This window comes from Corvus hawaiiensis, chromosome 26, assembly GCF_020740725.1.
Source record: "Corvus hawaiiensis isolate bCorHaw1 chromosome 26, bCorHaw1.pri.cur, whole genome shotgun sequence".
NCBI lineage: Eukaryota > Metazoa > Chordata > Aves > Passeriformes > Corvidae > Corvus > Corvus hawaiiensis.
In genome coordinates this window covers 21,505,454-21,532,704 of record NC_063238.1, presented here as the reverse complement: position 1 = coordinate 21,532,704, position 27,251 = coordinate 21,505,454, and the positions used below count along the sequence as shown (strand labels likewise).

The 27,251-nt window shown below is 41.3% G+C and overlaps 1 protein-coding gene, 1 long non-coding RNA gene and 1 other non-coding gene across 3 annotated transcripts in view; 2 read left to right on the top strand and 1 right to left on the bottom strand.

Annotated features, from left to right (window-relative positions):
• LOC125317292 overlaps positions 1-12,746 on the bottom strand; it is an 80,162-nt gene extending 67,416 nt beyond the window's left edge. The window contains exon 1 of the long non-coding RNA XR_007200006.1: positions 12,510-12,746. This is a non-coding gene — a long non-coding RNA (uncharacterized LOC125317292). The remainder of the gene's footprint in view (positions 1-12,509) is intronic.
• On the top strand, positions 12,579-12,660 carry TRNAS-AGA. Its single transcript has one exon. It is a non-coding gene; the product is annotated as a tRNA-Ser (tRNA).
• A 35-nt stretch (positions 12,747-12,781) lies between the features above and the next one.
• Positions 12,782-24,412, top strand: CFAP418 (cilia and flagella associated protein 418). The gene is made up of 6 exons (XM_048286930.1): positions 12,782-12,920; positions 14,824-14,923; positions 17,314-17,384; positions 17,901-17,966; positions 18,766-18,861; positions 20,822-24,412. Exons 1-6 carry the CDS (start codon positions 12,820-12,822, stop codon positions 20,979-20,981), a joined length of 594 nt encoding a protein of 197 aa, XP_048142887.1. The 5' UTR covers positions 12,782-12,819; the 3' UTR covers positions 20,982-24,412.
• Positions 24,413-27,251: the final 2,839 nt, after the last annotated feature.

Genomic DNA, 27,251 nt, shown 5'->3' with positions numbered 1-27,251 from the left:
ACTAGTATAAATACACAGTATATTTCTGGAAGTATAAATCAGAGACAGAATACATGCCACTAAATCGATTTCAAATTATTTTGATTGTTATACTTTATAAAGTAGTATATCCTGTCCATAATAATTGATCATGCATCTCCTTTTTTGCATTTCAAGAGATTCCCAGAAACTGTAAAACTTTCATCTAAACCCATATTTGCAGTGCAGCAAAACTAGAGGTCAGGATTTAGTTCTGCTCTGTATTGTGTGCCTCATGGCTCTAAAAACAGAGCTTCTGCAATGGCTTTCTCCACGCATGTAGAAATAAACAAAAGCAACACAAATTTGTTAACAAGAAAATAGGCTAAAAGAACTATAATGGACCAAATTCTATCCTGAAGTCAACTCTGGAGATGCAGGCACTTTTTTAAAGGGAGATTTTAGCATCTAAGTTCTCATATTTGAACACAATATTTGGTAAGCTTTTTCTAGGAATCAAAGCTTTTGTTTTGAACACTAATGAACTGTGATTCAGGGAACCAGGTAAAAAATACTTTGAAATCTCTTCAGGTGTGGCAAATACTTGAACCTGTATCCTCTATCACAAGCTTTCACTTACTGTGTTATGTGATCATGTGTTTTCCTTAAAATCTGTTAAAGTTATCAGCCATAAGAGCAATTTCTTCAGATTTCTGCTTAAAAATGTAGCTTTAACATTCACTGTATTTTTGCAATTTATTGCTCTTTCTACCCTAATATAGTACAAGCTCTTCAATTTGCTTAAGCAAATATTGGCATAAAATCAAAGAAAGTCCTGTAAGTCCACAGAACACAATTTTAAACTAACTATGGAAAGTATGCCAGGGATAGCCATGATGTGAAATGTGTTAGGCAAACTAATTTTCCTATGTGGTATATTCTTCCCTGACTGTATGCACACAAAGGAGAAAACATAACCTCTTAAATGTTCTATTTACTAGTTCCTGCAATGTCTTCAGAAATATTCTATTAATTTTTTTCCAATGGTCATTACAACACTACTTAGACAGAGCTGACAACCTGACTAATGACATTTATTAATCTTAGTATCATGTTTCTTCAGTATTTTCATTAGTGACATTTTTCTCTTAGATCTACATTTTCTAGAACTATACTATAGCTTTTTATTAAGCTTTCTGGTTACCAGGAACTCCAGCAGGGCACCAGAAAATAGTACTATAAAAGACAATTGGGACACTGTCTGTGAACTTGTCTGGACCTGCTTACATCCACCAAAGGGTGGCTTGCAACATGCTAGGCACAAGCTGTGTTTAATTCAGCAGCAGTGTGGTCAGGACAAGTTCCCTGTGGAGTTACACTGGATTTACACCAGTATGATTGTGATTAAGATTTAACTGTGACATCTAGCTGTAAAAATTTATCTCCTTTCAATTTCCAGTGGCTGTAGAGCTCAATCTTCTCAAACACTTATCTTCTTTTCCATTTAAATTGCATGCAGGTACCCCAGAGCATATGAACACATTTAGCACTCAAGACTCCAGTGCTGTCCTAAAGGAATTGTAATAAATAATGGAAAACCCATGACTTAAAAAACAAAATAAACACACACACACACACACACAAAAAAAAAAAAAACCAAAACAAAAAAAAAAAACCCAAAACTGTAATAATCCATGATTCACATTTTTCATCAGCACTATACAGCCTTGCTGCAGGTGCAGTTTTGTGGATATTATAACTTTTTTTTGGTCTGGAAACCAGTCACAATTCATAATGATTATAAAATACATGATTTTATAAAACTCCATTTTATATTTATAGGGAAACTTTGCTTTTGCAGCTCAGCTTTCATTGGCTAGTCTTGGTTTTTCCATGATGGATGTAGCATGGACATTTGTAAAAGTAAATAATAGAACCAAACGTAAATGTAGATTAACAACCTGTCTTCATAATCATACAGGAGCTTCGTGCTTGGGTGGTAGGCATAGACAACTGCTCACACATTGGTTTCCAACAAAAAGCAAGTCATCTCAGGTTTCCTATTAGAGGAAACTCCCCTCCTACCCCCCCTCTTTGGTTTTTGGATAAATATAGCCTTTGGTGAAGTCAGCAAGCACCACTCAAGCCTGCCCTCCTCCTCCACTACTCTGTGAAAATGTTCCCCCTCATCAAGGTATTTGTTGGCCTCCACCACTCTCATTCCTTCCCTGTTCCTCCCTCTTCTCTGCCCCTCATCCTTTTGCCAAAGCACCAAATGAAAGACCACTGCCCATGATGTGATCCACACAGAGGAGCTGCAGCTAAAAATACTTGATTGAGGTAATAATCTAACGCCATTCTTTACCTCACTTATGGACTACCTACAAATAAAAATATTATGGAGCTGGATCTCCTCTCAGGTACATTTCCCAGATAAATGGTAGAAAGAAAAGAGATTAATTAATCCCAACCCCCTGAGACAGACATGAACAGCTGCATAGCTGGACTCTAGTGTCAAGCAACCAAGATTCACAACACCAGGCAACTGCGTGGTTCTGACAATACAAGAAGGACTGAAAAAGCCGCAGTGCCTGAATTATTGGTGGTGAAATAGGAACCAGCCCTTCCCCACATGTGCTAGGCTTCCCACATGTGCAGTTTGAGTCAGAAATCCCAGGAATGGGGCCCAATACCCTCAGCACCAAGGGGACATGTATCTAGAGCTAGCTAACATGAAACATGGGCAGCAACAGGGTGTTAGCAGCCTCCTTTCACCCCACAGCTGAAGCTCCTTTCCTTGTGCTGCAGAATACACTTCTGCTTGAGGTCACAAGCTCCAGAGTAAGTCCTGAAGCCATTTCAGAAACGAACTACAGATCATGATAGTGTTTGAAAAGCTGTAGTGCAGCGATTCTATCATCAGTGTCTTATGCAGAAGCCTACTGGATAGAGCACTTGAGCAGTTTGCTTCTCTACCTGAGAGGTTCAAGCTCCCTGCTCTAACCACAAGACACCACTCCAGGCTCTCAGGTGAAAATCACGCAAACACGGATGTGTATCCTGCTGGGAGACTCACCTGGAAAATGTGGGGCTCATGCTCTGACCGGGACTCAGTCTCTGTTCTGAGGCCTACGGAGAGATGTTTTCCTATCCATTAATTCTTCAATGTGAAAGAAAAAAAATTCACTCTAGACACTCTGGAGACACACTGGAGAAGTCCCCAAGAGCACACCAAAGGCAATGTCATTCATGTAACAACTAAAAAGCATTAAATGATAGCCACTGAGTCTTGGTTTCTTTTCTGCACCACAAAAGGAACTGAGAACACCTCTCCAAAAAAGAGAGAAAAATCCTTTACCCAAAATGGGTGGGGAAAATAGTTAGTTCTGGATTTTTTTTTTTTTTGAGCAGGGGCAGGAACTGAGCATGGATTGTTCACACCTTCAGTAAGAGCACTAATCTCTAGGTTTTGGGAATGGGGGGTCAAAAGAGAAGATACAAGCACAACCTGTGAAAGAAACAATGCTTTGATGCATTCCTTTGAGGTTTTAGAGATGTTGTCCTGAGAGCTGGGACTGTCCTGTTCCTCTAAGAACATGAAGTAGATCTTTCACATGTGGAGACATAAATCTAACTAGAGTGTGAGCCTTTGCTGCAGACATCCTGATTTGTTTATGTTATTAAGACACGCTGACATTTAGCTGACTGAAGGTGATGAGCTATGTAATGCTCACAGTAAGAAAATTCATGTCAGTGTTCACAGGCAGCCATTGTGTAAAGACTGGGTGGGTGACTTTACTCAACAACAGGAAAATACATACTACCTCATCCTAGCTACCAGCAAGTGTTTGGGAGACCTGTCTAGTTGCCATGTTTCATACAATTGTCCTTGGGATTACTACTACAGAGACATGTATTATGTTTTCAATTACCCTTAATTAGAAGAGAGTGATGAGATTAGTTCCAAAAGGGTTATTACTATTTATTTCTCTTCCTGCTGCTTTTCTGGGTTATGATTTAGATGAAATTTCAGTAAATTTGTGTTCTTTTTGTCCTGCAGACTTTTTCAGACTACTTGCAAAGCCACAGATGTCCAGAAGGAAAAAGGAAGGCCATAAACATAGACACTCTAGAGAAAATAGAACCATTATCAATAAACAACCAAACAAGAGAAAAATATTAGTTCATTTGGAACCTGAATATTCATTTAAAGAGTTTCAAAAGAACAGTTTTCTCTCTCCCAGACACAAGCAATTTCCAAACTGTAAAACAGGTTTGGAATTGTCATTCATTTTTGGTAGCATTAGACACAGAGAGCAAGAAGCAGGGGGGTAAAAGCAGAATTGACATAGATCAGGAGCACTTAGAACTTGCTATCTCGAGAAACGTCTGCTTTACTTCCATTGCAGATTAATGAAACACCTCACTAATGCTGTGCATTTGTGGAGAGCAACAAGGTCTGTAGGCAGCATGCATATTACATACTGCACACTGCTCCTGGGCCTTGCTTTTGAGCATCACCACCAGAGGCTTTTTAAGACTCTGCAGCCATGGAATTAGCTGTGGTATTGCCAGCCAGCTGTGTATCCTCCATGGACTTTGGAACAAGCTATAAAAGTAAAAAGAAAAACATACTTTGCCAGCTCTTCACAAAACAGAGCCAGCACTTTAAAACCAAGTGGGTCCTTTCCCGCCTGGCAAATCTTGAGGTCGGCCTCACAGGTCACCATTCGGGATTACGTCAGGGACCAACCGGTTGGGCTGAGGCAGGCTCAGGTTGGTCTGGCAGGCTGCATGAAGTGAACAAAAGCCAGACCAAGACAAGAAGTTGAAGGAGTGGGATAGGAGGAAATTAAGAAGACTGTTCCAAAGGCTTTTAAATTATGATGCCCATGTTGTTGCAATACTATTGGAAAACTAAATTAATTGCTCCTTTCCTTAGCCCCCTCCTGCTGTGGCTGTATTTCTTTTAGCTAGGGGCCTGAGCCACTAAAGATGAATCCAATTTCCATGCTGTCCAGATGCTTGTAATCACAGATTTACAGTAAACTGAGCTTTCATGAAAAACAAGGCTGTTCATTAGGTGGCTCTTGGCTTTCAAAATCTTCAAGACAACAGAAATAGTGGGAGGTAACAAATCTACCCTAGAGAAGGCTAATTTCCACAAAATTCTGATGACCTATTTTCTTTGAAGCAGTAGACTTTAAAGAGTTTCTGTTCAGGAACTCAAAAGCTGAGGTACCTTGACTCTACAGTCAGTCTGCAGTCACTACTGGAAAAAAACAGCTATCTATCTTCATCAGATTTTAGTTTACAGTTACATTATTGGAAAGCCAAAGGTTTTCTAGGCACTGTAAAACCACATTGTCCTGGGTTGCGGTGTATTCTATTACCATCCTCATGAGCTGTTGAAATCAGGTGGGGCAGTGTTTCCTTGCCTCCTCCCCCCAGACTATCTTTCTGTTAATGGCCCATCATTGTCCTGCCACATGACTCAGAGATAACTCCCTCTGGACTATCTTCTGTTAATGAGCCTAATCAACACTTTGCCTCATGACTCATTACCCCATTGTGAGATGCTCCACCCAGAGGGAGGAACCAAGCATCCCATCGTGGATATAAGCTGAGGCTGAACACCAGAGACAATGCCTTTCCACTGGATTTCCAGAGGACAGGAGTTACACAGCCATCACTGGACCTTCTGAGGAAGACCTTTTTTTTCTACAGGATCACCGCTTCAGAGGACTGCAGCCACCACCACCCTGCCTAACAGGGACTCAGGTTGTATCTTGACTCTGTCAGTTTGAACCAGTGTTTTCTTCTAGTTTTTTTCTTTCCTTTTCTTTAACTTCCCCATTAAATTGTTATTCTGACTTGGTGCCTCCCACTGGTGTGTTTTCAAACTAGTACACACATAAAAAAAGCAGAGCCCATTTCCTGTAGAAACCAGGAGTTCTGTAACTTCACAATCAATCTGTAACATAAATTACAAGGATGCAGCTAGATGGAAACAAATTTTTTTAGTACGCCACAGTAAAAATCATCTACATTTTGATCATCAGAACTTCACTTGGCACAGGTTGTTAGAATCTCATTGGTAGCACTCCAAGAAAACACCACTTGTTATTTTTGAGATCTATCACCTTTTCTCGAGTTATTCTCTAGCCAAGAGAATGCATGAGTGCACCCATGAGTGCAATGACAGCTATGTATGCTAGCAAGTTCCCTATACAGCACAAAGAACTATCCTAAAAGAAATTGACATTTTAAAGCATGAGAAGTTCCTATTGTTGGCCCTTCTCCCCTTAAACACCTAATGTGTCTGTTTAAAGAATGAGGGTTGTTTTCTGTTTCTTCTTACTCTTCTGAGTTGTGTTTCTTCTTAGTCATGTAATTCATTGCAGACTTCAGGACAGTAACCTCTGTAGAAATTGCTAGTGGCCCACAGAGCTAGCATAAAATAAAAAGTTACAAGTCCACATAACCTTAATTTTATGGTTATAAGCTATATTTACTGCTATATCATAAGTTTGAAAAGACTGCTAAGTGTTCAGTGTGGGAATGCAGGGAATTTCTCTCAAGTTAGTTTTATGGAGAAATGTGTTGTTTAACTGTAGGGAAGGTTACAGTCCTTTCAAGTCCTCCAGAGCTGAATGCCTATTAGGCATTTTTAGGGTATGCATAAAATACCCCAACCACCCCCTTAATATCATTCATTGAAATTCAAATTCAGGACCTTTGCTCTGTTCAAGTCCCTTTGGTTTTAACACTGTAAACTAACCTGAGTGAGAACATTATCAAGAATCAAGGTGGCAGAATTTGCTCTTTAACTCTTGCCCACCTGCACTTGTTAACTTGGAAGCATTTCTCACTGTAGTACACAGACATGGTGCAGGTCAGTGAGTGTACAATAAAGCTGAGATCATCACACTGATCATCACAGCTGATTATCAACACAAGAGATGGGACTGCTCTTAGTACTTCTATCCTGATTTTATCTAATGAGTCTGGGCAGGCTACAAACCCCTGAGTGACTCCGTTTCTCCACCTGTAAAACTATAATGACTACTTTCAATCACACTGAATCCTCTTGTGATCTGCCAAAGAACAAATGCTAAACAAGAGAACGTACTGTTGCTACACACACTTCTCAGCCTCTCCTGCCCTTAATCCCTCATTCTCCTCTACCAAGGTATGTACCCACTCAGTTTGTTGGGTGACCACACAATAAGATGGACTGAACACTGCCCGCAGACAAAGATTTAACAGAAGGCCTGTATTATGAGTCATCTGATCATGTACATGAAATCCATGTACACTGCCTCCAGAAGGTGGATTGGCGCAACTGTTACGAGACAGAACCAGCCAGAATGTGGGGACAGGGTCAGAAGACCTGTCTGCATGATAGGTACAGCCCTGTCTGTCCCCTGAATGTGTTCCTGATGGGTAATGTGTGGGGGGCTGCAGGGCTCAGGGGAGATGGCAGGGAAGAGAGAAGCCTGCATTGAAGGCTATGAACTGCTCAGGGTACCCTGTAGCTTCTTGTTTTGATTCACAGCGTGCCCCAGTCTTTTGAAAAATCTCCTTTTTTATCTCCACTATTTTATGTTACGCTTCTTATCCACATCTACTGCAAATGTTAAAGGTTCTCTCTTCTTCTTGTTGCTCACATCATTATCATTATCATTTTAATTCTGCATTTATTTTTTATAGGAAACAGTTTATTATTTTTTACAGAATGTCAAGAGGATCTGAGCCTGAAACAAGTCTTTGCAGTTCAGCCTACAGTGTCATCTAAAACATGAAAATAAATGGTGTGGTAGAGAAACTGAAGAACAAATGCTCTCTGGCATTTGCTTTCTGTTTCAGGCATTGGGGATTTTTAGAGCACAAGGGAAAATTCCTTTTATCTTCCAGCTACAGTTTGCTAGCAGCATCTTTTGGTTTTAAACGACTGATGATCTACTCTTCCAGTGGAGGTCATGAAAATAAATTTTAGACCAGCCAAACAACCCCTTGAAGTTCAGTTTACTTTCTGCCAGATTTCTGAAAAACAATAATGTCATTCTGCAATGCCCTCTGCTGGGAGATGCAGCTTGGAGCTGGAAGGAGAGCTACCAGTTCATGTCCTCCAGCAAGGAACAGATATTTGCAATGAGATGGACTGGATTTTCACCTTCTGTATGAAATCCTGACCCTGCTGAAATCACTGAGGTCCCAGCTTTTAATTTTCACTTTGCCCTTAAACATTCTCCCTTTTGAAAACTGCACTGGAAAAAACCCCTGTTTATTTCAAGTCCAAATGAAAACCTCATTACTCACAGACATGAAGCTCTCTTTTTAGCATTCGAGCTTCTAGAGAGAGGCTTTATGAAGAAGCTTTCATCTGTAAAAGATTTTGTTCTTCTTGCCATTCTTTTAAGTCTTTTAACTGTACAAAATCACACAGGCAAATAGTACTAATGTTACACAAGTGTGATTCTGCCTAACATATATTTTCACTGACCAGTATTCTTGTACTGAGAAAAAGAAGCAATGCAGTGAAACAAAGCACACTGCTATGCAGTGAAACAAATGAGTGTATCTGGAACCTCATGTGTGACAACACCAGCCCTGTCAGCTACCACATCTGTCCCCTCTGAGATGCAGTATCTGGGTCCTCAGGAAGAAAAATCTGAATCAGCCCCACTGAGGAGCAGGATATTAGTGTGGAGTTCCCACAAACAGCATCTCACCCCCAACATGCACACTCACGCCATGCCCCTGTGGCTTACGGGATAGTTTTTCCTAGCTCACAACTCCTCTGGAGAATCACCCCTGAAAAATATTTTCCAGCCTTGGCAAGGGTGATGGAACACTGTCTCTGCTTTGGTTTCAGCTCCCTCATCTAGGCTGGTTTTATATGGTGTTTGTCTCTCACCACAGCTGTGCAATGGGTAGCAAGCAGGAAGGACTTTTTCCACAGTAGTCCCCAGTCCTCTCTGCTTGATGCTTTCTCCTCCCTACTCATGTTCTCACAGCCTAGGGTCCTTCCTGGCAGGCCAATTATCTTATATTTACTACTACTTATTATTTCTGTCTATTAAATGGAAACATTTTTACCTTGTGATATGTTCTCTGCACTGACCTGCTTTATCACCACGTGGCTCCCTCTGCTCCACTTTACAGGGACTGACACCCTTGGTGCCAGAGAATGCAGGTGCAGTAAAGCTGCACAGTGCTTGGCAACACCATTTTTATTCGAAGTTACACATAATTATCATTGATTTGGAAGTGTGACCTCCTTGTTACACAGCCTCACAAGCTGACAGTTTTTTTCCAGAAACGACTTTCCAATGTTTGTTATGCCCCCACGGAGATCAAAATGTCATGGTTATAAGAAGCCTTGAGGATTATGCCATGTTCATTAAAAGGCCCCCAGACAAGTATTTTTTTGTTTTGTATACAGTCCTGAAAAATCTGCTTCCCTTAGTAAGCACCACAATGTCACACTTATTTGAAAATGAGCATGTATGTTTACAAATATCCAAAAGTATGTGTACCCCTCACAGCAAGGGCTGAGGGCTTGTCATTCTGGTCACTTACATGTTCTTCTCAGGAACAGTTTCCCTTGCAAGACAACTGTGTAGCCCCAGGCAAAAATTGGTGGGTGCTCACATACTCTAACCTTGAAATTATTAATTCAGAGGAAGGTTGGAAGTAACTGGAAGTTGTTCCACTCCTCATGCCCCTCATGGGTAAGGCAGCTGTGCCAGCAAACTGAAGTGAAAAATCCACCCTCTGAGCTGGCACCTTTGATGGAAAGATTGACAGTGAAGCCCAAGACTGGGGCAGCCTCCAGCTTAAACTGTCCTTTGATCCAAGGCTGTCTCTCAACACCACAAACCAGTGTTATATGAGGAATCTTGCACACACTGTTAGTCTTGCTGCCAAGAGGTCTTTCAAGAAGTTGTCTCCCAATCTGGTATCTTTAGTAGAATAATTTCATGCACATGAATGCTTGCTAATGGTTTAAATTATATCCAAAAATTTAGATTCAGCCCTGAATTTTCTCATGTTGATGCACTGTACTACTAATAGGAAATAAGTGGTGTCACTTAAAATGACGTTATACTGGATTGTGACAAGGAACAAGATTAGAGTAATATCCTGTGACTGGGAGCAAGGAGTTGAACTTTTCTACATATGCTGGAGGCAGCAGAACACCTTGGGGAGAGGCAATCACTGCATTACCTCCACCCCAACTTCTGGGGCAAGAGATTGGAAGGCAGACAGGCCTGCAACATGCTATCACTATATCAAAAAGAAGAGGGCCTCCCTGCAATCATTTCCCTCTTTGTCTGGCAATGGGTGGCATTCGGAAATGACTGGTATTACCTGGCTCTGCTGACCTCTATCATTACCCGATCCCTGGAGACTTCATTGTTCAGAGAAGAAGGCTGAGAAGAGTTCTGGGCAACCTCAATTTAGGCTCACTTTGGTTCCCAGAGAAAACAGAAGAGAGAAATTAACATCCTGTCCTAGGAAGTTTTTTTTGTCTTCATCACTGTTGTGGCAAAATCCAGTTTTATCAGCACCACTGAGAAAGCTTTCAGTAGCTTGAGGTCTAGAGAACATTATGGCTTCCACCCAGGACTTTCAGCTTTCTGTCCTCTCTTCCTAAGAGATCGTATATAAAAAAAAAAAAAAGCCGCCATCATCATCAAAGTGGTCACTCTGTCTTTTCCAGCCCTCTGCAACCAGTAACCTTTCCATTTGCACCAATATAAGCCCCAAGCAGTCAGTGGGAGACATGATTTGAACAAGCCACTTCACTGATTTCCTAAGAGAGGACAAAATTTAGGGCATGACCTCAACTCCTTTCTCCTGGCCACAGCTTAGCTGAAGGCCCAGTATGTCAGATTCACCTCAGTGTGATTCCAGAGACTAGTCTGGAATCAATTTGACCCAGTAAGTCTCTGTCTCTTTGATTGCATCAGGCCTTTCAGAAGTTTTGAACAACAAGGATCCAAACAGCAGGCAGCAATCTGCACAAAGCCAATCTTTTCAGTTTAACAATTTTTAAAGGTCTGTTCCTTTTTTTCTTTTTCATTTTCTTCTTCTTTTTTGGTTTCAAATGCTTTCCAACTGAGCAAATGCTGCAGCGAGTTCATGGGAGAAGGCCTCGAGGCACCCCTGACTTTGGCACCGTTATCCCATAGACACTCCATACATTTTTGGCACCTTGCAACAGACACACTGACAGCCACAGGATTGATGGAAAGGGAAAGAAGCTGTTTTACAGTCAAAAGAGAATGTACTCAGATTTCTAAGGCCATTTGAAAGAATGCCAGAATGATACTGGATTTCGGCATTCTTAAGCTCCTTTAAGATGATGCAGCAAGTGGTCTTTTCCACATGTGATGATGTATTTCAAGACAAGAGTTTCTTCAAGATTTTCCAAGCCTGTGGGCTCCTGATCCTTTTTCAAATTACAGAGATGATAGCATACTGGGGAGAACTGTGATTAGTTTAAACTCTCCACAGCTGCAAGAGATGAATGTAAAAATTCCACCCAAAAATCCACTTCTTCTGGATTGAATTTACCTACATGACACAGAGTCCTGGCCAAGGGACCACTTAAAAGAGCTGGAGCAGCATCAACACTATTTAGTTTCTTCCATCACATCAACCCAGCAAAGACTCACAACTCTTCTACCCAACACGTCTCCTCCAGCAGCACTGCCATGGATTGGGCTGGGGTATTAACAGAGACCTGAGATACGTGGGGAGGAAAATGGAATGATGAAATAAAAGCTTAAGTATGAGGGAATTCAGACGGGGCTTGCAACTCATTAATTGAAATACCCAGAGAATTGTAAAATGCCTTGTTACCAGGAGGCTTTGCTTGGAGCGCTTACGTACTGCAGACCCCACTTCATCACAGGCTGACAAATTTTGAGCCATCTTGGCAACGGGAGGGTACAAGCACTGTGCTTTCTGTGTCAGCTGACCTAAGGAAATGGCAATGCTCTGTTTAGCTTAACAAGATCTCTCTCTTTAAACTGCTTCCTTGCATTTCTAAATAAATATAATAATATACAGCATTCACTGACACTACGAGCGGTGCGCCCGCGTCGGGACACCTGACCTCCCGCGTGTCTCTGACGAGAGGGGAGGTGGAGCTGGCATTGGAAAGCTGGTGACTGACACCTCCGACGTTTGTCTGGATTTATTAACAGGGCGATAGGCGAGAGCCACCTTTATGGGACTTTCCTCAAAAATGCCTGCCCCGACTTCCCGGGCGCTATGGGGGATGTCAGCTGGGGAGTGTTCCTGGTTTTAAGGGGACTGAGGCCGCTCTATCCACGACTGTTCCTAATCTACGAAAATAAAAAAAAAAAAAAAAAACCAAAAACCAAACACCACTGGCTTCTCCCGTGGGACTTAGCAAAGCCTAACCGTTTGGTTTTGCTATAAACAGACCAATACACAGCGCAGTGAACTGTATGACATGCATTAAACCTACTCTCTATTTTAAACCTTTCACTGCGCCCCGTGAGGAGACGTACCTAAGTGCCAAACCCTGCTCCTTCTCCGTAACCGCTCATGGGAAGGTGGGAAGGACCTTTGCACCATGCGTAGTCGTGGCCGAGTGGTTAAGGCGATGGACTAGAAATCCATTGGGGTCTCCCCGCGCAGGTTCGAATCCTGCCGACTACGGCCGCGGTGTGGTGGCGTTGTATTTTCCTTTTCTCCCCCCGCGTCGCTCTCCGTCGAATCCCGGCAGCCGCGCGGCGAGGCCGCGGCCGAGCCCCGCAGGACCCCGCAGCCGCCCCCGCCCGCGCCGCGGGGCTGCCTCGGCAACCGCTGGGCGGCAAGATGGCGGATGAGCTGGAGCGGCTGCTGGACGAGGTGGAGAGGCGGCTGTGCCACCGGCGCGGCGGCGGCGAGGAGGAGCCCACGGCGGCTGAGGAGCGCAGGTTAGCGGTCCCGCCGCGGTCCCGGCGCCCTCACAACGCTCCCCGCCGAGCGAGGCGCCGCCTGGGTGGCGCGCAGCCCGTCCCCGCCTGGCCCGTGTGGCCACACGTCTCAGGAACCCAAAATACGCGGGTTCGGGAGCCGGAACCGGGCTGACGGTCGGCGAGTGTCACCTGCAGCCCTTGTTGTTTAAAGATCCAAATCGTGTGCCAGCGAGTTTAGTTACTTCAGAGAGTCTTTGTCTCCTGCGTGTACCGCAGCCTCGGATTAAATATGGCGTTAAAAGCTGCACTAATTTGCCTCTGAGTTAGGGTTGTGGGATTACTTTGCTCTGTAACTGACCTCATGAGAGCTCTCTGTATCTAACTCACCTCAAATATCTATAAATCTTGCGGTTTAGAGCAGGAAGAACTTTAGCAATAGCATTATCAAAGCTTTTATTCTCCTGATACTTCAGTCATTTCATACACATCACAGAATATTCTCAGTTGGAAGGGACCCACAAGGATCATCAAGTCCAACTCTGTGCCCTGCCCAGGACACCCCAAGAGTCACTCCATGTGCTTCAGAGCATTGTCCAAATGCTTCTTGAGCTCTGTCTGGCTTGGTGCTGTGACCACTTCCCTGGGGAGCTGTTCCAGTGCCCAGTGACCCTCTGGGTGAAAAACCTTTTCCTGCTATCCAACCTAAACCTCCCCTGACACAGCTTCATGCTGTTCCTTCGGGTCTGTTTTTTCTGTTCATAATTTTTCTGTTCATGCTTTATTAACCATATCTGCTACAGTAAGCACTTAACTTACACACTACACTTTGAGGTATCTGCCTCAAATTCCACAATTTTCAAAACAATGATAAGAATACCAGCAAGTTTGGTCCCGACAGGGTCATTGCTGACAGTACTGCCAAGTGTTCAGTTTCTGACATCTGTTCCTGCCTTCAGGCTTCAGTCCCAGACATCAGGTTTCCATCCTGGCCCTCACTGGTGTCTTTGCTTGCCCTCAGGTTTCCAGCCTGGCCCTGACAGGCATCTTTGCCAGCCCTTGGGTTTCCATCCTGACTATCAGGTTTACATCCCAGCCCTCACAGACATCTTGGACTCCCTTTGGAAGGTCTGTGGACCAGAGAGGCTTGGCTAGATGTCTCCACAGGTGGGCTGCTGAGCACTTACACACAGTTCAGAGTCCAAGGAAAGGATCTTGAAGAATCCAATGACTAATGCAAGACCAGCAAGACCACTACCTTTGGCCACATTACTGGACTTCCACATTGTTTGCATAATGGTTAGATGAGCACTTAATTTTAGTCGATCTAACGACAATCTTGAAAAAAAAAATCACAGTTTTCTTCTTTCTCAGGAGTAGATTTGTTCGTGATTGGTTAACACAGCAGTACTACAGGCCTCTCTTTCTTTGACAAAGAGCTAGCAAACAGAAGATTTGAGTGTTACTTGAGTGAAAGCAAAGTGCAGGTGATCTTTCTAAATGCATCCAGTTCAGCAGGAATTCTCTTCAGAACCCCTGCAGTTGTATAACTTGAGTAGAGACCTTCCTCTGACCTTTTTGTGCTCCTGCTGCTGAAGCTAAATGTGAAAAATCAGGGTTGTCCAGTTAATTGCCCAGTAAGTGTAGCATGGGTTATACTGTCACAATTTTATTCAGGGTTGGAAGTGGTTGGAAATAAAAGAAGCAAGCAAAAATAAGACCTATGATGCGACAACTCAAGGTTATCCTGCAAGGTGTTATCCTGCAGTTTACATCTGTTCAGTCATTATTTGAATGGTGTACCTGAGATACTACAAAAATATTAGAGCAAAAAGGCTGTAACTGTTTATATTTTTTAATTCACAGTTCTTAGAATTGCTGTCGTCTTGCTACAAAGATGAAGGCTGGTTTATTTATTTTTCAGATCAGCTAAAGTGTTAATGAGTGCTGGCAGCAGCAAAGAAGATCTAGATGACATTATTGATGAAATCTGTAATGACAGCAGCTTTACCAAAACACCTCTGGTGAGTAGGGGTTTGGAGAAATTCAGAACAAGTCAGGTTCAACAATGGAAGTAAAAGCACCATAAGCTAAAACTTCTAAAGCAAAACATGAATGAAAACAAGCTGTAGAATAAACTTGGAAAATAAAGCAGAAAGGAAAATGCAGTAATCCTGTATTGAGGAACAGGAGAAATACAAAGAGATGTTCTTACCTACACAGTAACAGGCAATTAAACAAAATGCTAGTTCAAAATAGAGCATAGCGTCAATGCTCAGAATCACAGAATGGTCACAGTTGGAAAAGGGACCTCTAGAGACGATCTGGTCCAACCACCTGCTTAAGCAGGACTGCCTAGAGCCGGTTACCCAGGACGATGTCCAAATGGCTTTCGATTATCCCTGGGGATGTAGACTGCAGCCTCTCTAAGCAGCCTGTTGCAGTGTTTGACTACCCTCACAAGTCATATAGATTTTTCATATGTTTAAGTGGAAATTGTGGTACTTCAGTTTGCATCCATTGCCTCTCCTGTCAGTGATCCCCACTGAGAAGAGTCTGGCTACGTCTTCTTTATTCTTCCCTGACATACCTTCGTAAGGTTCTCCTGACCATTGTTTTCTCTGGGCTAAACCATTCCAACTGTCTTAGCTTATACCTGGATGTCAGATGGTCTAAATCCTTAATGACCTTCATGGTCCTTTCCTGGGCCCACTCCATTATGTCCATGCCTCTTTTGTACTGGACATAGTGCTCCAAACATGTCTGTGAGGTTGTATCTGGACTACCGTGTCCCGTTCTGGTCTCTCAAATACAAGAGAGAGGTGGAGCTACTGGAGAACCTCCAGCAAAGGCCCATGGAGATGGTTAAGAGACTGGAATGCCTGTCATATGAGGAGCAGCTGAGAGAGCTGGGACTGTTCAGTCTGGAGAAGAGAAGGCTCCAGGGGGATCTTATCAATGTGTGTAAATAACTATAGCTGTAGTAAAGAAGGGACCAGACTCTCCTCCGTAGTGCCCAGTGACAGGGCAAGAGACAATGGGCATACACTGAAACACACAAAATTCCATCTGTACACAAGAAAACACTTTTTCTAAACTGCAACGGTGGTCAAACACAGGGACAGACTTCACAGAGAGGTTGTGGAGTCTCAGTCTCTGGAGGTTTTCAAAATGCAGCCGGACACAGTCCCTGGCAAGCTGCTGAAACTGACCCTGCTTTGAGCTGGGGAAGGTCCCTTCCAGCTGAAATGATTCTGTGATTCTGTCTCATCAGTGCTGAGTAGAGAGGAGGGGTCACCTCCCTGGACGTGATGGCAACATCCCTCCTAATGTAGCCCAGGATACTGTTGGCCTTCTGTGCCGCAAGGGCACACTGCTGGCTCATGGTCCACTTGTTATCGACCAAATTTCCCACAGCCTTCTCTGCAAAGTCGCTTTCCGGCTGGTCAGCCCACGTGGTGTTCTGTGCATAAGGATTATTCCTCCCCTGGGGCAGGAGTTTGCATTTCACCTTAGCTGAACTTGAAGAGATTGCTTTCAGCCCATTTCTGTAAGTCATTTGAGGTCCCTCTTAATGGCAGTGCAGTCATCTGACACACCAACCACTGCTCCCCGTTTTGTATCCTCTGCAAATGACTCCTCATTTCACAGCAGGAGATGGAGATGAAGCCACAAATTTACATTCTCAAGACAGTTACAATGATAGAAGGCATTGAAAATAGATATTCATTTGGGTATCAGCAGTAGTAAATGGTGTTACTTATACTTCGTAACCTCCTGCAGATTCTCTTATTTTCATGAGTGACATGGTTTTTGTTTTGTTTGTCTTTCGTTTTTTACAGAGTGGCTAAATCTGAACCAACAAAAATACTTGTATACATCTGAGGGAGAGAGAATTATGTCAGTAAATTTGTATAATTTTATCATTTTATATCCCTAGAACTTCCCACTTAGGATCTAGAGTTCTAATATTCTAGAATTCAAATAAACTCTTCTGTGTACAGCAAATAAGAAACTTTTCAAAGACTATCTTTTTGAATAATCTAAGTTCTTGATGGGTTTTAATGAAACAAAAGCTAAAAGACATCGAGGGAGAGATTCCAAATTATAACTGGTTTTAAAAGCAGAATTATTAAAAGGAGGGCATGAAATACTAAGTCTTGATTGTAAAGTCTAAGCGATCATGTGGTGTGGAATTCCTTCAGCCAGAGCTGGAAATTCAGTATGGGAAGAGAAGCCTTGTTCCTCACTGACCTGTTACTTCAGAGCCTCATAAACTTGAACAAGAAATATCCTAGAGTCTTAGTCCCCGTCTTCTGTGACTCAGATTTTCTGGCTCCTGGTTATTAAGTAAAACAGAACATTGTGACTTTGCTGTAATGCTGCATTTTATTCTTGGATTGTTTTTAAACAGAATTTGAAGTCTAATTCTGCAAGTCTCACACCTGAAAGAAATAAAGTTGTTGTACCGGCATATAGGAAAAGGTAGGTGAAAAATATTCGGGCCTGTTGGACATTGCTTGATTATAACTTCTTATCAGTCTAATAATAGTGCTGCTGTTTAATCTGTGTTGACATTTCTTAAGAAAGACGCTGAGAAGAGAAACAGTCTTTGTAAAGAACAACAAAGATAAACAGGTAATTTCAAAGAATTGTTAATGTGTTTTCATTTGATCAAAATAATTTATTATAAATTTATTAATTATTTAAGCTATTGAACAACATCTTCCTTTGCCTTATGGACATATACATTTATCAAATGCTGCAATATATAGACCTTTGTGTATTTGGCATAGAGAGTGATTTTCATAAGAGTTTTTCTTTGAACACTTTGGTAATGGAAATTTTAATATTCTGTAGTTTAAAAGCATTTGGATGTTTTGCCTATATTTAATAAATATTTTTTTTAGAAATACCATGTGGTTAAACTAGGAGAAATGTTGTACTGCTTTCTCCAACCTGTTTTGCTATAATTTAATATTTTTTAATGAATCCATATAGATGCTGTCCAGTGTACCTGGGTGGAAGCCTTTCACCATCTGGGATAGGAACAAATATTTCAAAAAGGTAGGAAACCTGAAAAAATATGTGCTACTTGCTTTATCATTATTTTTATTCACAGCTGTGTTTCTGTGGTGGTACAAAATTCTGCATTTGAACAGGGCAGAACAGCCTTATAGTCATCTAAAGAAGTGGCTCCCTGTAACTGCAGTTGAAATCAACTGGTCCCTTCCAGTCCTCTGTTGTTGACCACTTGACCTTTTGTTTGTTTGAGGTATTCAAAGATGCTTGCAAATGAGACATGAAACCAAAAATCAGTAACAAGTAGTTAAGGAAATTGCTGCTGCATTGTTATTTTTCCCTGCCTCTCTTCATTTTTCTATGTGTTGCCAAGTATGTGACTTAAATCAGTGGGCTGGTTCATCCCAGAACCTGAACTGAAAATGGTCAGAGTGCTTTGCAATTGCAGGTGAATTTAGCAGAAGAGGTACTTTGAAGATTTATCCACAACATTCTATAGAACATTACTGCATTTCCATGTGGCATTTTTTGTAGTAAGTAATAATGTACTAAACACATATTTGGATGCTACCCATGTCCTGTACCAGTGAGGAAGACTAAAGAGAATATATCAAGTGAATATCAGTTTATTTCATGTGTTCAGTGAGGATAGGAACCTGTAAAAATAATACATGAACATATAATTAAATCACATACCATAATTCTGAACATGACAGAGATGTAAAAGCATTAAATATGGTGACATTGCTTCTGGTATTTCTGAGTGTGCTGTACTGCACACCAGGTATGATCCGTGTACATTGTATCAGTCAGCTTCTCTGATTGATTGTTCTTCTTTGTCCAGAACGTGTGATCAGCTACGTTGTACTGCTTGTGACTTCCGAGTGTCACTTTTCAATGACTACATCTGGGATCAGTCCTGTGATTATCTTTTTTTCAGGTGGGTCTGAGGTGGGTTTGGTATTAGTGTTGTGTTTCTGTGCTTTGGGGCTTGATATGAACAGGAAAGATGAAAAGCCCTTAGCACTGCTGTGTCACCTAAAAAGAAGCATGCATGCTACCTGTTTGGGATCAGGTGGGAAACTCTGTGGGGAGGGGAAGCAACATCTCCCAAAATTTGTTTCCATCCATTTCTGTCTCTTCTCCCATGACTCTCCCTCTGCTTTAAAAATAATTCAAGTTTCATGGATCAAAAGGCCAGCTTGTTGCTAAAATAAGCAGGTAATCCATGCGATGGGTTGGCCTCTGCCAACCAGTGCAGGGTGTCTACAATGTCGACAACATGAATGCAGACTGTTCAGCATGTGCTTTGCACCTCACTTTCAGTTATACAGACTGTGATGGTTTCAAGTCAGATGTTCTTTTTTCCTCTATCAAGTATGCTGTCATGTTCAGTGAAAATCAAATAGCTTCATTTCTTAACAGATTTCTTTCTTGAAAGAAAGGTTTGGTTAAATGGAGAGGTGGGATTTTTCTTTTCTGCTTATATTGTGATGTCTTTAATTCTTTAAATAGTTTTTGAAGACTTAAAATTAAGGAGTTCTTATTCCCAGTTTTTCTAAAGTTAATGCCAAGACTTAGTGAAATGTAGTTTAGTAGGCATGTTCCTAATACAGACATCAAATTTGGATTTCTCTTATTTTAGTACAGTCTCTGTGTGTGCCCGTTAACTGATGGAAGAGGTGGATGTGTTCAGAGATAGTGCTTGGACAGTGAGGAGTGTGACAGCCAGAGCAGAACAATAATGGAGACATCAGCTCCTTTTCCATTATTTTTCCTGTATTACATCTTCGGTTATTCCTGTATTTTACTTCCTGTCTCAAAATTTCTATCTCTTTCTGAATACCATTATTTTTCGTATTATTTAAAGCAGCTTTAAAAATACCATGCTGCACTGGTCTCCTAAGATGAGTTTGGTAGTGGGAAAGGTGGATAAAAAAAAATAAAAGTGGGATTCTTTTGTTTACCCTAAGTCAAAATTATTTTGCTTCTCAGATCTTGAAATTAATAAATGAAACTGAAAAAAAACCCCACCCACATGAGCAGCATTAGTATCACATATTTGTAAAATTGATTAAAATACGTAATCTTTAGCAAGATACTTAGCTGTTTATTTTGACAAACCTGAGTTTTAGAAAGCAAACTTTAAGATTAAACATTTTCCTTCCATCAATAGGTGCCTGATCTCTTTTTCTAAAAGTTCTTCCTTTGACACTTGTTTTGGGTTTTCTTTATTTAGCTGGGCTTGTTAATGTTTTTTTGCAATTCAGTGTCCAGTAATTGATGGCCGGCAAGAGGTCATGAGAGCAAAGTTAGCTAAAATGCTACATTTTCACTTGGTTTTTTTGAAACAACTTGGTTTTGTCATAGCCATGCTGATTTTTCATTTGTTGTGGTTATTAGCTGCACAGGAATTATTTCTGGTTTGATGTACAGTCTTATGGCCATTTCATTTCAGTCCCTTTAACAATCATCCTGAGTAGCAGTTCCTAATGAAAAGTTTAACTCTGTAATTTTACCCATTATGCATAGCAATTTTACAGTAAGTTTGATAAGATAAATACATTTTTGGATCATTTTTTAACACAGGAATTAACTCTGCCTGGTTTTCTTCCCAACTCTTTTTCTGGAGGCTGACTGGAAGTCTCTAAACCCAACAGATAACGTTGTTTACAAAAACATCAATCTGCAGTCAATCTGGGAGCACAGCACTGAGACTGCTCTCAGGAAAGGATTGCATTCAAAACAGAATTCAAATATATCCCTAAATTCATCCATGACAGTGGCACTCTGAATTGTCCTTAAGATGTCTTCTGATTTGAAATGGCCTCATGAATATTTTTTCTTAGGGGGGAAAAAAAAAAAAGCATGATCCTAAGCTGAATTCACTTCTTTGGCAGGAATAACATGCCTGAGCTCAGTAAACTAAGAGCAAAGATGATAAAGAAGAAAGGAGCACGTGCATATGCTTGTCAGTGCAGCTGGAGATCCATTGATGAATTAACTGACCTCCAAACAGAGCAGCAGCTTCGGTGGGTTTGTGGTAAACATGGAGAATGAAGTCTTCTTGTGTGGAAATGGGTCTTAAAATCAATTTGTTTCCTACCCAGTTTTCCGAGAACAGATGGAAAAATTGCAATATTTAGATCTAGAAATAGATTGTAACACCGAGATTTCAACCTGAAAACTCTTTTTTTTTTTTAATTTAATTTAACTGTCTGGCAAGCTGTGTGGGGATTTGAATTATTAGGAGAAACAACCAACTTGGAGGCTTTCTGGAAGCTAAATGAGGTGAAAGCTCATACAGTAGTGTTAAAGAAAAGAAGAGGAAGTAACAGACTTGGGCGTGGGCAAAGCACCTTGAGACGGTTCCTCACATCTAGCAGAGAGCCTTATTTCCCGTGTCTGCAGAATCTTGGACTCAAACTGGTGGACTGAGAAACAACCATGACACAGAAGTGTATGAATTCCTGCACAGAAGTGAATCCTGCTTTTCTGCTTTGCTCATAGCTGTTAATGAGAGCAAGTGGTTGTTCATCTCTTAAAAAATTACTATGGAATCAGCTCTCATCTTAAAGGTTTCAGGACACCCCAAAACTTTACTTCCTTTTACCCACCAGTACCCAAAAACTGCAGGTGCTGAAAATTTTCTTCCAGTTCCTACTGCTTTCTTCAGAGCACTTGCTGCTGACTAAGGACTTCTACCACAGTGAGGTTCTTGAACTTCTCTTCAGCCCTCACTGCACAAGAGATGAGCAAGTTATTGTGCAATTATTAAATATGCAATTTTAAAGAGATTCTGAAGGGTATGTTACTCTTTTATTGATATTTTCAAGGGAAAAAGGCTCAGGCTTTTAAGAGTGAGAAAATATATATCCTCAATGATGTTCAAATTAAGATTTTTTTTCAGTTTCACTTAGCTTTCACTTCAGCTTCTCTTTAAAATACTGTGTATTCAGAAAGTGTAACTGTCCTGTTTCAACACACTCCCTTCCCTCAGTAACACTGTTCCTTGAATTGTCTTGCTTACAGTCAATGTTGCTATAGTTTATGAGCTTTTTCTTTTCTTTATGTATAAATAACACAGAAGATAGATTTGAGTTTTATGCAGGGGGAGAGGGAGTAAAGAATAACCAGTCCTGTCATTTACTACACTGAAAAGTGTCTCAAAATGGGACATCTGTCAGTATTTTTGCTGTGCAGCACGTGTGTCTGTACAGATAAATTCAGAATTACTTACTTTGGGCAATTCTAGCTGTACAGAGCCATTTCCCTTTCTCTGAAGTTTTGCTCATGGTTCTAATCTGTCCATTTATTCTCTTTCTGAGCTTTTCCAAAACAATTGCATGGTCTGTCTTGTAGAGGTGATTCCTGTGTCTGTCGCCCTCTGAAAGAGCAGATCTCAGTAGTGACCAGAGGCATCACGTACTCTGCACCCTGCTTACCTTGTTCTCCCATGAGTGCTTGTTTTAGAACCTGCAGAGGCCCAGCAGTGTGCCTGGAAAGCCTGGCAGTGCTTCTTCAGTGCTCCAGACTTCACCTTCCAGTGCCCCATGCAGCCTTGCTGTAGAGTCAGAGGTGAGTTGGCTTTGGAGAGGTACTGCTTGGCATGATGGTACAGACATATTTAGGGTCATGTATTGTTTTCAGTGAATTTAGTATTTCAGGCTGAAGTTTCAACTGCTGGAGTCCAAAACTGCAGGTTCAGGACCAGAGACCAGTTGGCTAATGCTCCGTCAGCTCCTGGAAGAGCTCTGCTTGCCTTTCTGTCCTTTGTGAAGATGTAGCCCTGGTCTGGGCTGTACACAGTGAGTGTTCCCTGGTTTTCTTCAGATGGGCCCAAGCGACTTTCGTGCCTAGAGAGCATCAGTGTTTAAGAGAAGAGTGCCTAAGAGAAGAACCCAACGGAAGGCAACAAGCTCTGGGGAAGAAGAAATCTGCTTTCCATTCTTAAAGAATGCATTTCAAAAACGCTGAGTTGCCTTGGCTCGTCTGTTCCAAGGCTATTTGGAACTCATGACCAAGTAGTTCCACAGGGTGTCTTTTGGCTAGAGTTGTACTGGAACTTGTGCCACAGCATAGAAACAAGCTGGGCTTGCAACTTGTGAGCAGGAAATGGGGAAAATCCTAATTCCCATCTCAGTTCATGAGACCAAGTCTTATGCGACTTGGAAAAGGAGCGTGTCTCTCCTGTATGCTGAACATTCCCCTGAAATAATCAGGTTTATTCAAGTGTAGTTAACTTGCTTCTGGCCTTGGTTAGAGTGGTGGGATATGACAGCTTTTTGTCCAAGAGAAGTTGCAGACAGGTATAGAAATAGTGCTTCTTGTATGGGTTTTCAGAATTTAGCATATTTCTAGATTTGAGAATAATTGCTATGTCATTAGATACAATTATTTTGTTGGAAGGAGGAGCAGCATTAAGATCTGATTTCCTTTCTTTTGCTTTCTTCAGTTACATGTTACAAACCACTCCAAAGTCCTTGGATGAAAAGAATGTAAAGAAAGGTAAAACTAGGGCTTGAATGTTCGTTTGATGAAGGTACTGTCCGATTGTACAAGGTTTTCACGATGTAGCCCAGACCCTAAGTGATATTTCTGTGTCAGTTATCTGAGATAGCAGGGATTATGTAGAGAATTCTGTTTAAGAATATGTAAAGAATTCTGTTTAAGAATGCAATTCAGCTGTTGTCAAATGGAAGTCACTGGAGAACAGTGTTGCTAAGTATAAATGTGACCCTTGTTTTCCTCCAATTTTTTGCTTTGGATTAATTATACAATTTCCATTTGTGAAATGGGCAGGGTGAAAATTTGAGACTTTTATTTTGCTTACTGATACACTTGGAAATTTTCTAGCCTGTTCCATTAGTCTGCAGCAGGTCCCTCAAAAAAAATAAAAGCAATGAAGGATGGCAAAATGAGATTCCATCAAATTTTAATGTGCTGCTCTAACTTTCACTTGTTTTACCTGCAAACTATGGAGGGTGAATATAGCTCAGAAGAGTCATTATTAAGAATCTTGACCCGCCATTAAATTTAACTTACAGAAGCATAATAACATCACTTACTGCAAACTTTGCAATATCAAATAAAGACCTTTTTTCCCCAAACACTTATTTTAGTTTTGTGCTGAAGTTATTCTGCAAATACTGCCACTTGCTGAAAGACTGCCACTTCTCTTGTTTCCTGACATGTGAGTCTTTGGGTCATGTAACCAGCACACGTGGTAGTCACACAATACAAGAAGTGCTATGTTGGGAGCTGCATACGCAAATTTTTCTTCCTGCCAGGCTCTTTTTTCAGAAGAGCCGACGTTCTGTCTGTGGTGCGACACCCGATAACCACAGACAGGTGGCAGGTGGAGTAAAGGAACGTCAGGTGCTGCTCATTTGTGAGGGCCACATCTGATGCCTAGGGTTTGGCATGTGTGCTTTGAGAAAGTTTTTCAAATGTCAGCACTTAATAAAATGAAAAGTTGGAACAAATCTGAATTGTGTGTTGTGTGAATTCTATTGTATTATTCCTATCCAAGAGAAGTCAGGAGGGTTATGACATGTCCTTCATACAAAAGCATTGTCCAGCTCATGAGAAGCAATAAGTACTGTTGTGTGTGTTTTCTCACATCAGTGGGGATGCAGCAAATAGAGGAGAATTAATAAGCTTTAACATTCTTTACCAGCTAACATGACGAGAGCACATGAAATTATAGAGAGCTCATAAAGGTGGATGCATTTGCCACATTTCTTGGATGTTTAGCGAGGATAAAAGGTGGAGGCAGGGTGTGCAGGGTGGCATATAACAACTTGCAGAGTGGGGTGCTGGTAGCCTGGTGTGTCAGTCACACATTTGCTGTGGTCCACGTGCCCTGGGTCTTGCTGTAGAAAACCATTCCTAGTACCAGGGAGGAGTTGCTCTGTATATGGGAGTTGGAACTTGTTTCTCCACCATCAAGAAATGCTGTGTGGCTTACATTAGAGTAACAAACATAAATACTTCCTGTACCTCATTGTGAATTTGGATTCCAGGCATTGGTGCTATTCAGGCAATAATTATTTCCCTAACTTAATTGCCAGTGTGGACACGGTGAAGGTACTCAGAAACCACGTGCTGCCTCAGGAGTACTCCTGACTTATTTAGGACTTGAAGTGTCACAGTGGTGTTTCTGTGTGTTTCATTCAGTTTGATAACTTCTTTTTTCTGTGGAGTTAGATGTGCTTTAGAAGTGCGTGATCAGGGTTAGTATGTGATTATACAGTCCAGTCTGCAGAGGGCAGAGCAGCACCGCTGAGTGTTGCAGTTCAGGCTTCTGCTTCACTAATAGAAGCTCATACTTCTATTTTTTTCTGTAATAATGGTTTACATTCAACGGACTGAGGCTTCTTGCATTTGTCTCCTACTAGTGTCATTATCAGTGTGGTAGCCAGATCTGTAGCAATTGGATTTGATTTTTCTGTGAATTTATCCAAACAGTCTTCAAGTGATCCTTGCCCAATACTGAAGTAGATTAACTTTTTAACTGTCATCTAAAGAAGCATAAAAAACTCTGTGTGTACATATCTAGGTATATTTGTGTATGTTTATCCTCTAATAACATCAGTAGAAAACCTGAATTGCCTCATGATTTTTTTCACCCTCCCCAAATTAATTTTTCCCTGAAAATGCTAAATAATTTTGGGAAGTAGAGGTTCCGTATGTTAGGATCTTCTAATGTTCAATACAATATTTATATAGCACATCACCCAAGGTGACAGCTCTTTAAAAGGAAATAGTAAAAGTCCAAAATTTAGAAATGCAAAAAAAACCCAGTTGTTCCTGTCTATGTAGGAAAGTAACATAGACCAGAAATGCTGCAGAGCAGTCTGAGATACAGCATGGGAATCATCCAAAGACCTACATCCTGCAGTCCATCATCCATGAGCCACGGCTGAGGTTAGTGCAGTCTCACTCTCTGAACTCACTTCTGGTTCTTTGGGAATCCAGAAAGTTTGAGTGTACAAAGCAGATTTAAAGTGGATAGAAGTAAATATTATTTCCAATAACCAGTTAGGTTGTGTCTGTTTCTGCAGAAGTGACAAGGTGCTTTTAACTAGAAGCACAAACATATCTAAACCATTAAACTAAAGTTTGCTTATTTTACTGGTAAAATAGGGAGTATCATCTAAATTTAGCCTAGTTACACCATAGGTGAGTGATCTCTGTAACAATTCATTCTTTGCTTATTTGATTTCTTCTAATAGGAGAAACAATTGAATTAAAAGTTTAATTGAGCAGAAAGGAACAAGCAAGGCTGAGTAGCACACTGTGAAAGGTTTCATATAGAAAAGTTTTGTTAAAACATTTTTTCAGGTAAGAACTAAGCCATTGGTTTTTGTTTGCTTCTAAACTAAAGACACACTAAGTGAAAGAAATAAAAATAGCATGCTGCAGGGAGAAGTTCAAATGTCCACTATTTGCCAAAAGCAAGGACAAAACTTCACGAGAGGTGTCCTTTCTAGGGATCTTTATGATTGCAGTTCCACAGGCTGGCCCAGAAGATGGGGGTGAATCCATCCAGCCCATTCCCTGCTTCAGCATTTCCTGCAGTATTTTGAAACCTGTCTCCTGTTGACAGGTTTTAGAGGTAACACCTAACATAGATATTATATTTAGATATAAGAGCTAAGATATTCAGGGCTTGTAAAACCCTCTTAGACAGTTGTTTATAACTGCTACTCAGATAGAAGCAAAAAGATTCTGAAGTTGTTCAAGAGAGTTTAGTGAAACTGAAACCCTTGCAGCTTCAGAACTTTTTGCTAAAGAACTGAGAGGCAGAGAGGAGGAAAGACATTTTCACAGCGGTCAAACCAGCACATAATATTTTAGCTCCTTAGTACCTTAAATTCCTCTGCTTAGAAAATGTGATTGCCTGCAGAGGGGAAAAAAACGTTCACTCTTGAATGGTGATAAGGTATTTATAAAGTATCCATAGAATTTTTCAGTCTCTATTTAAAGGCAAGCCATATGGCCTTACTCTAAGACATTGCAGTAGATGTCATAGTGAGCATACGTGTTTCAGCTAGGAGCTTTGGGATAGGCAGCAAGCTGAGTGTGCTCAGAATTCCGTGTCCTGACCGCCCTGATGTAAACAGCATTCACAGGAAGGGGGAAGCAGCTACCAGAGACAGGAAGGTTGAATTTAGCATCAAACTCCTTATCTAGGCAGAGCGGGCTGCTCAGGATGCTGATAAGAAAAAGTGTATAAATTGCTACAGCAGCCTGTGATAACTGCCTGGCCCTTCCTGGGGAGCCCATTCTCATCAATGTAATCAGAGTACAATCTTAAACATGCAG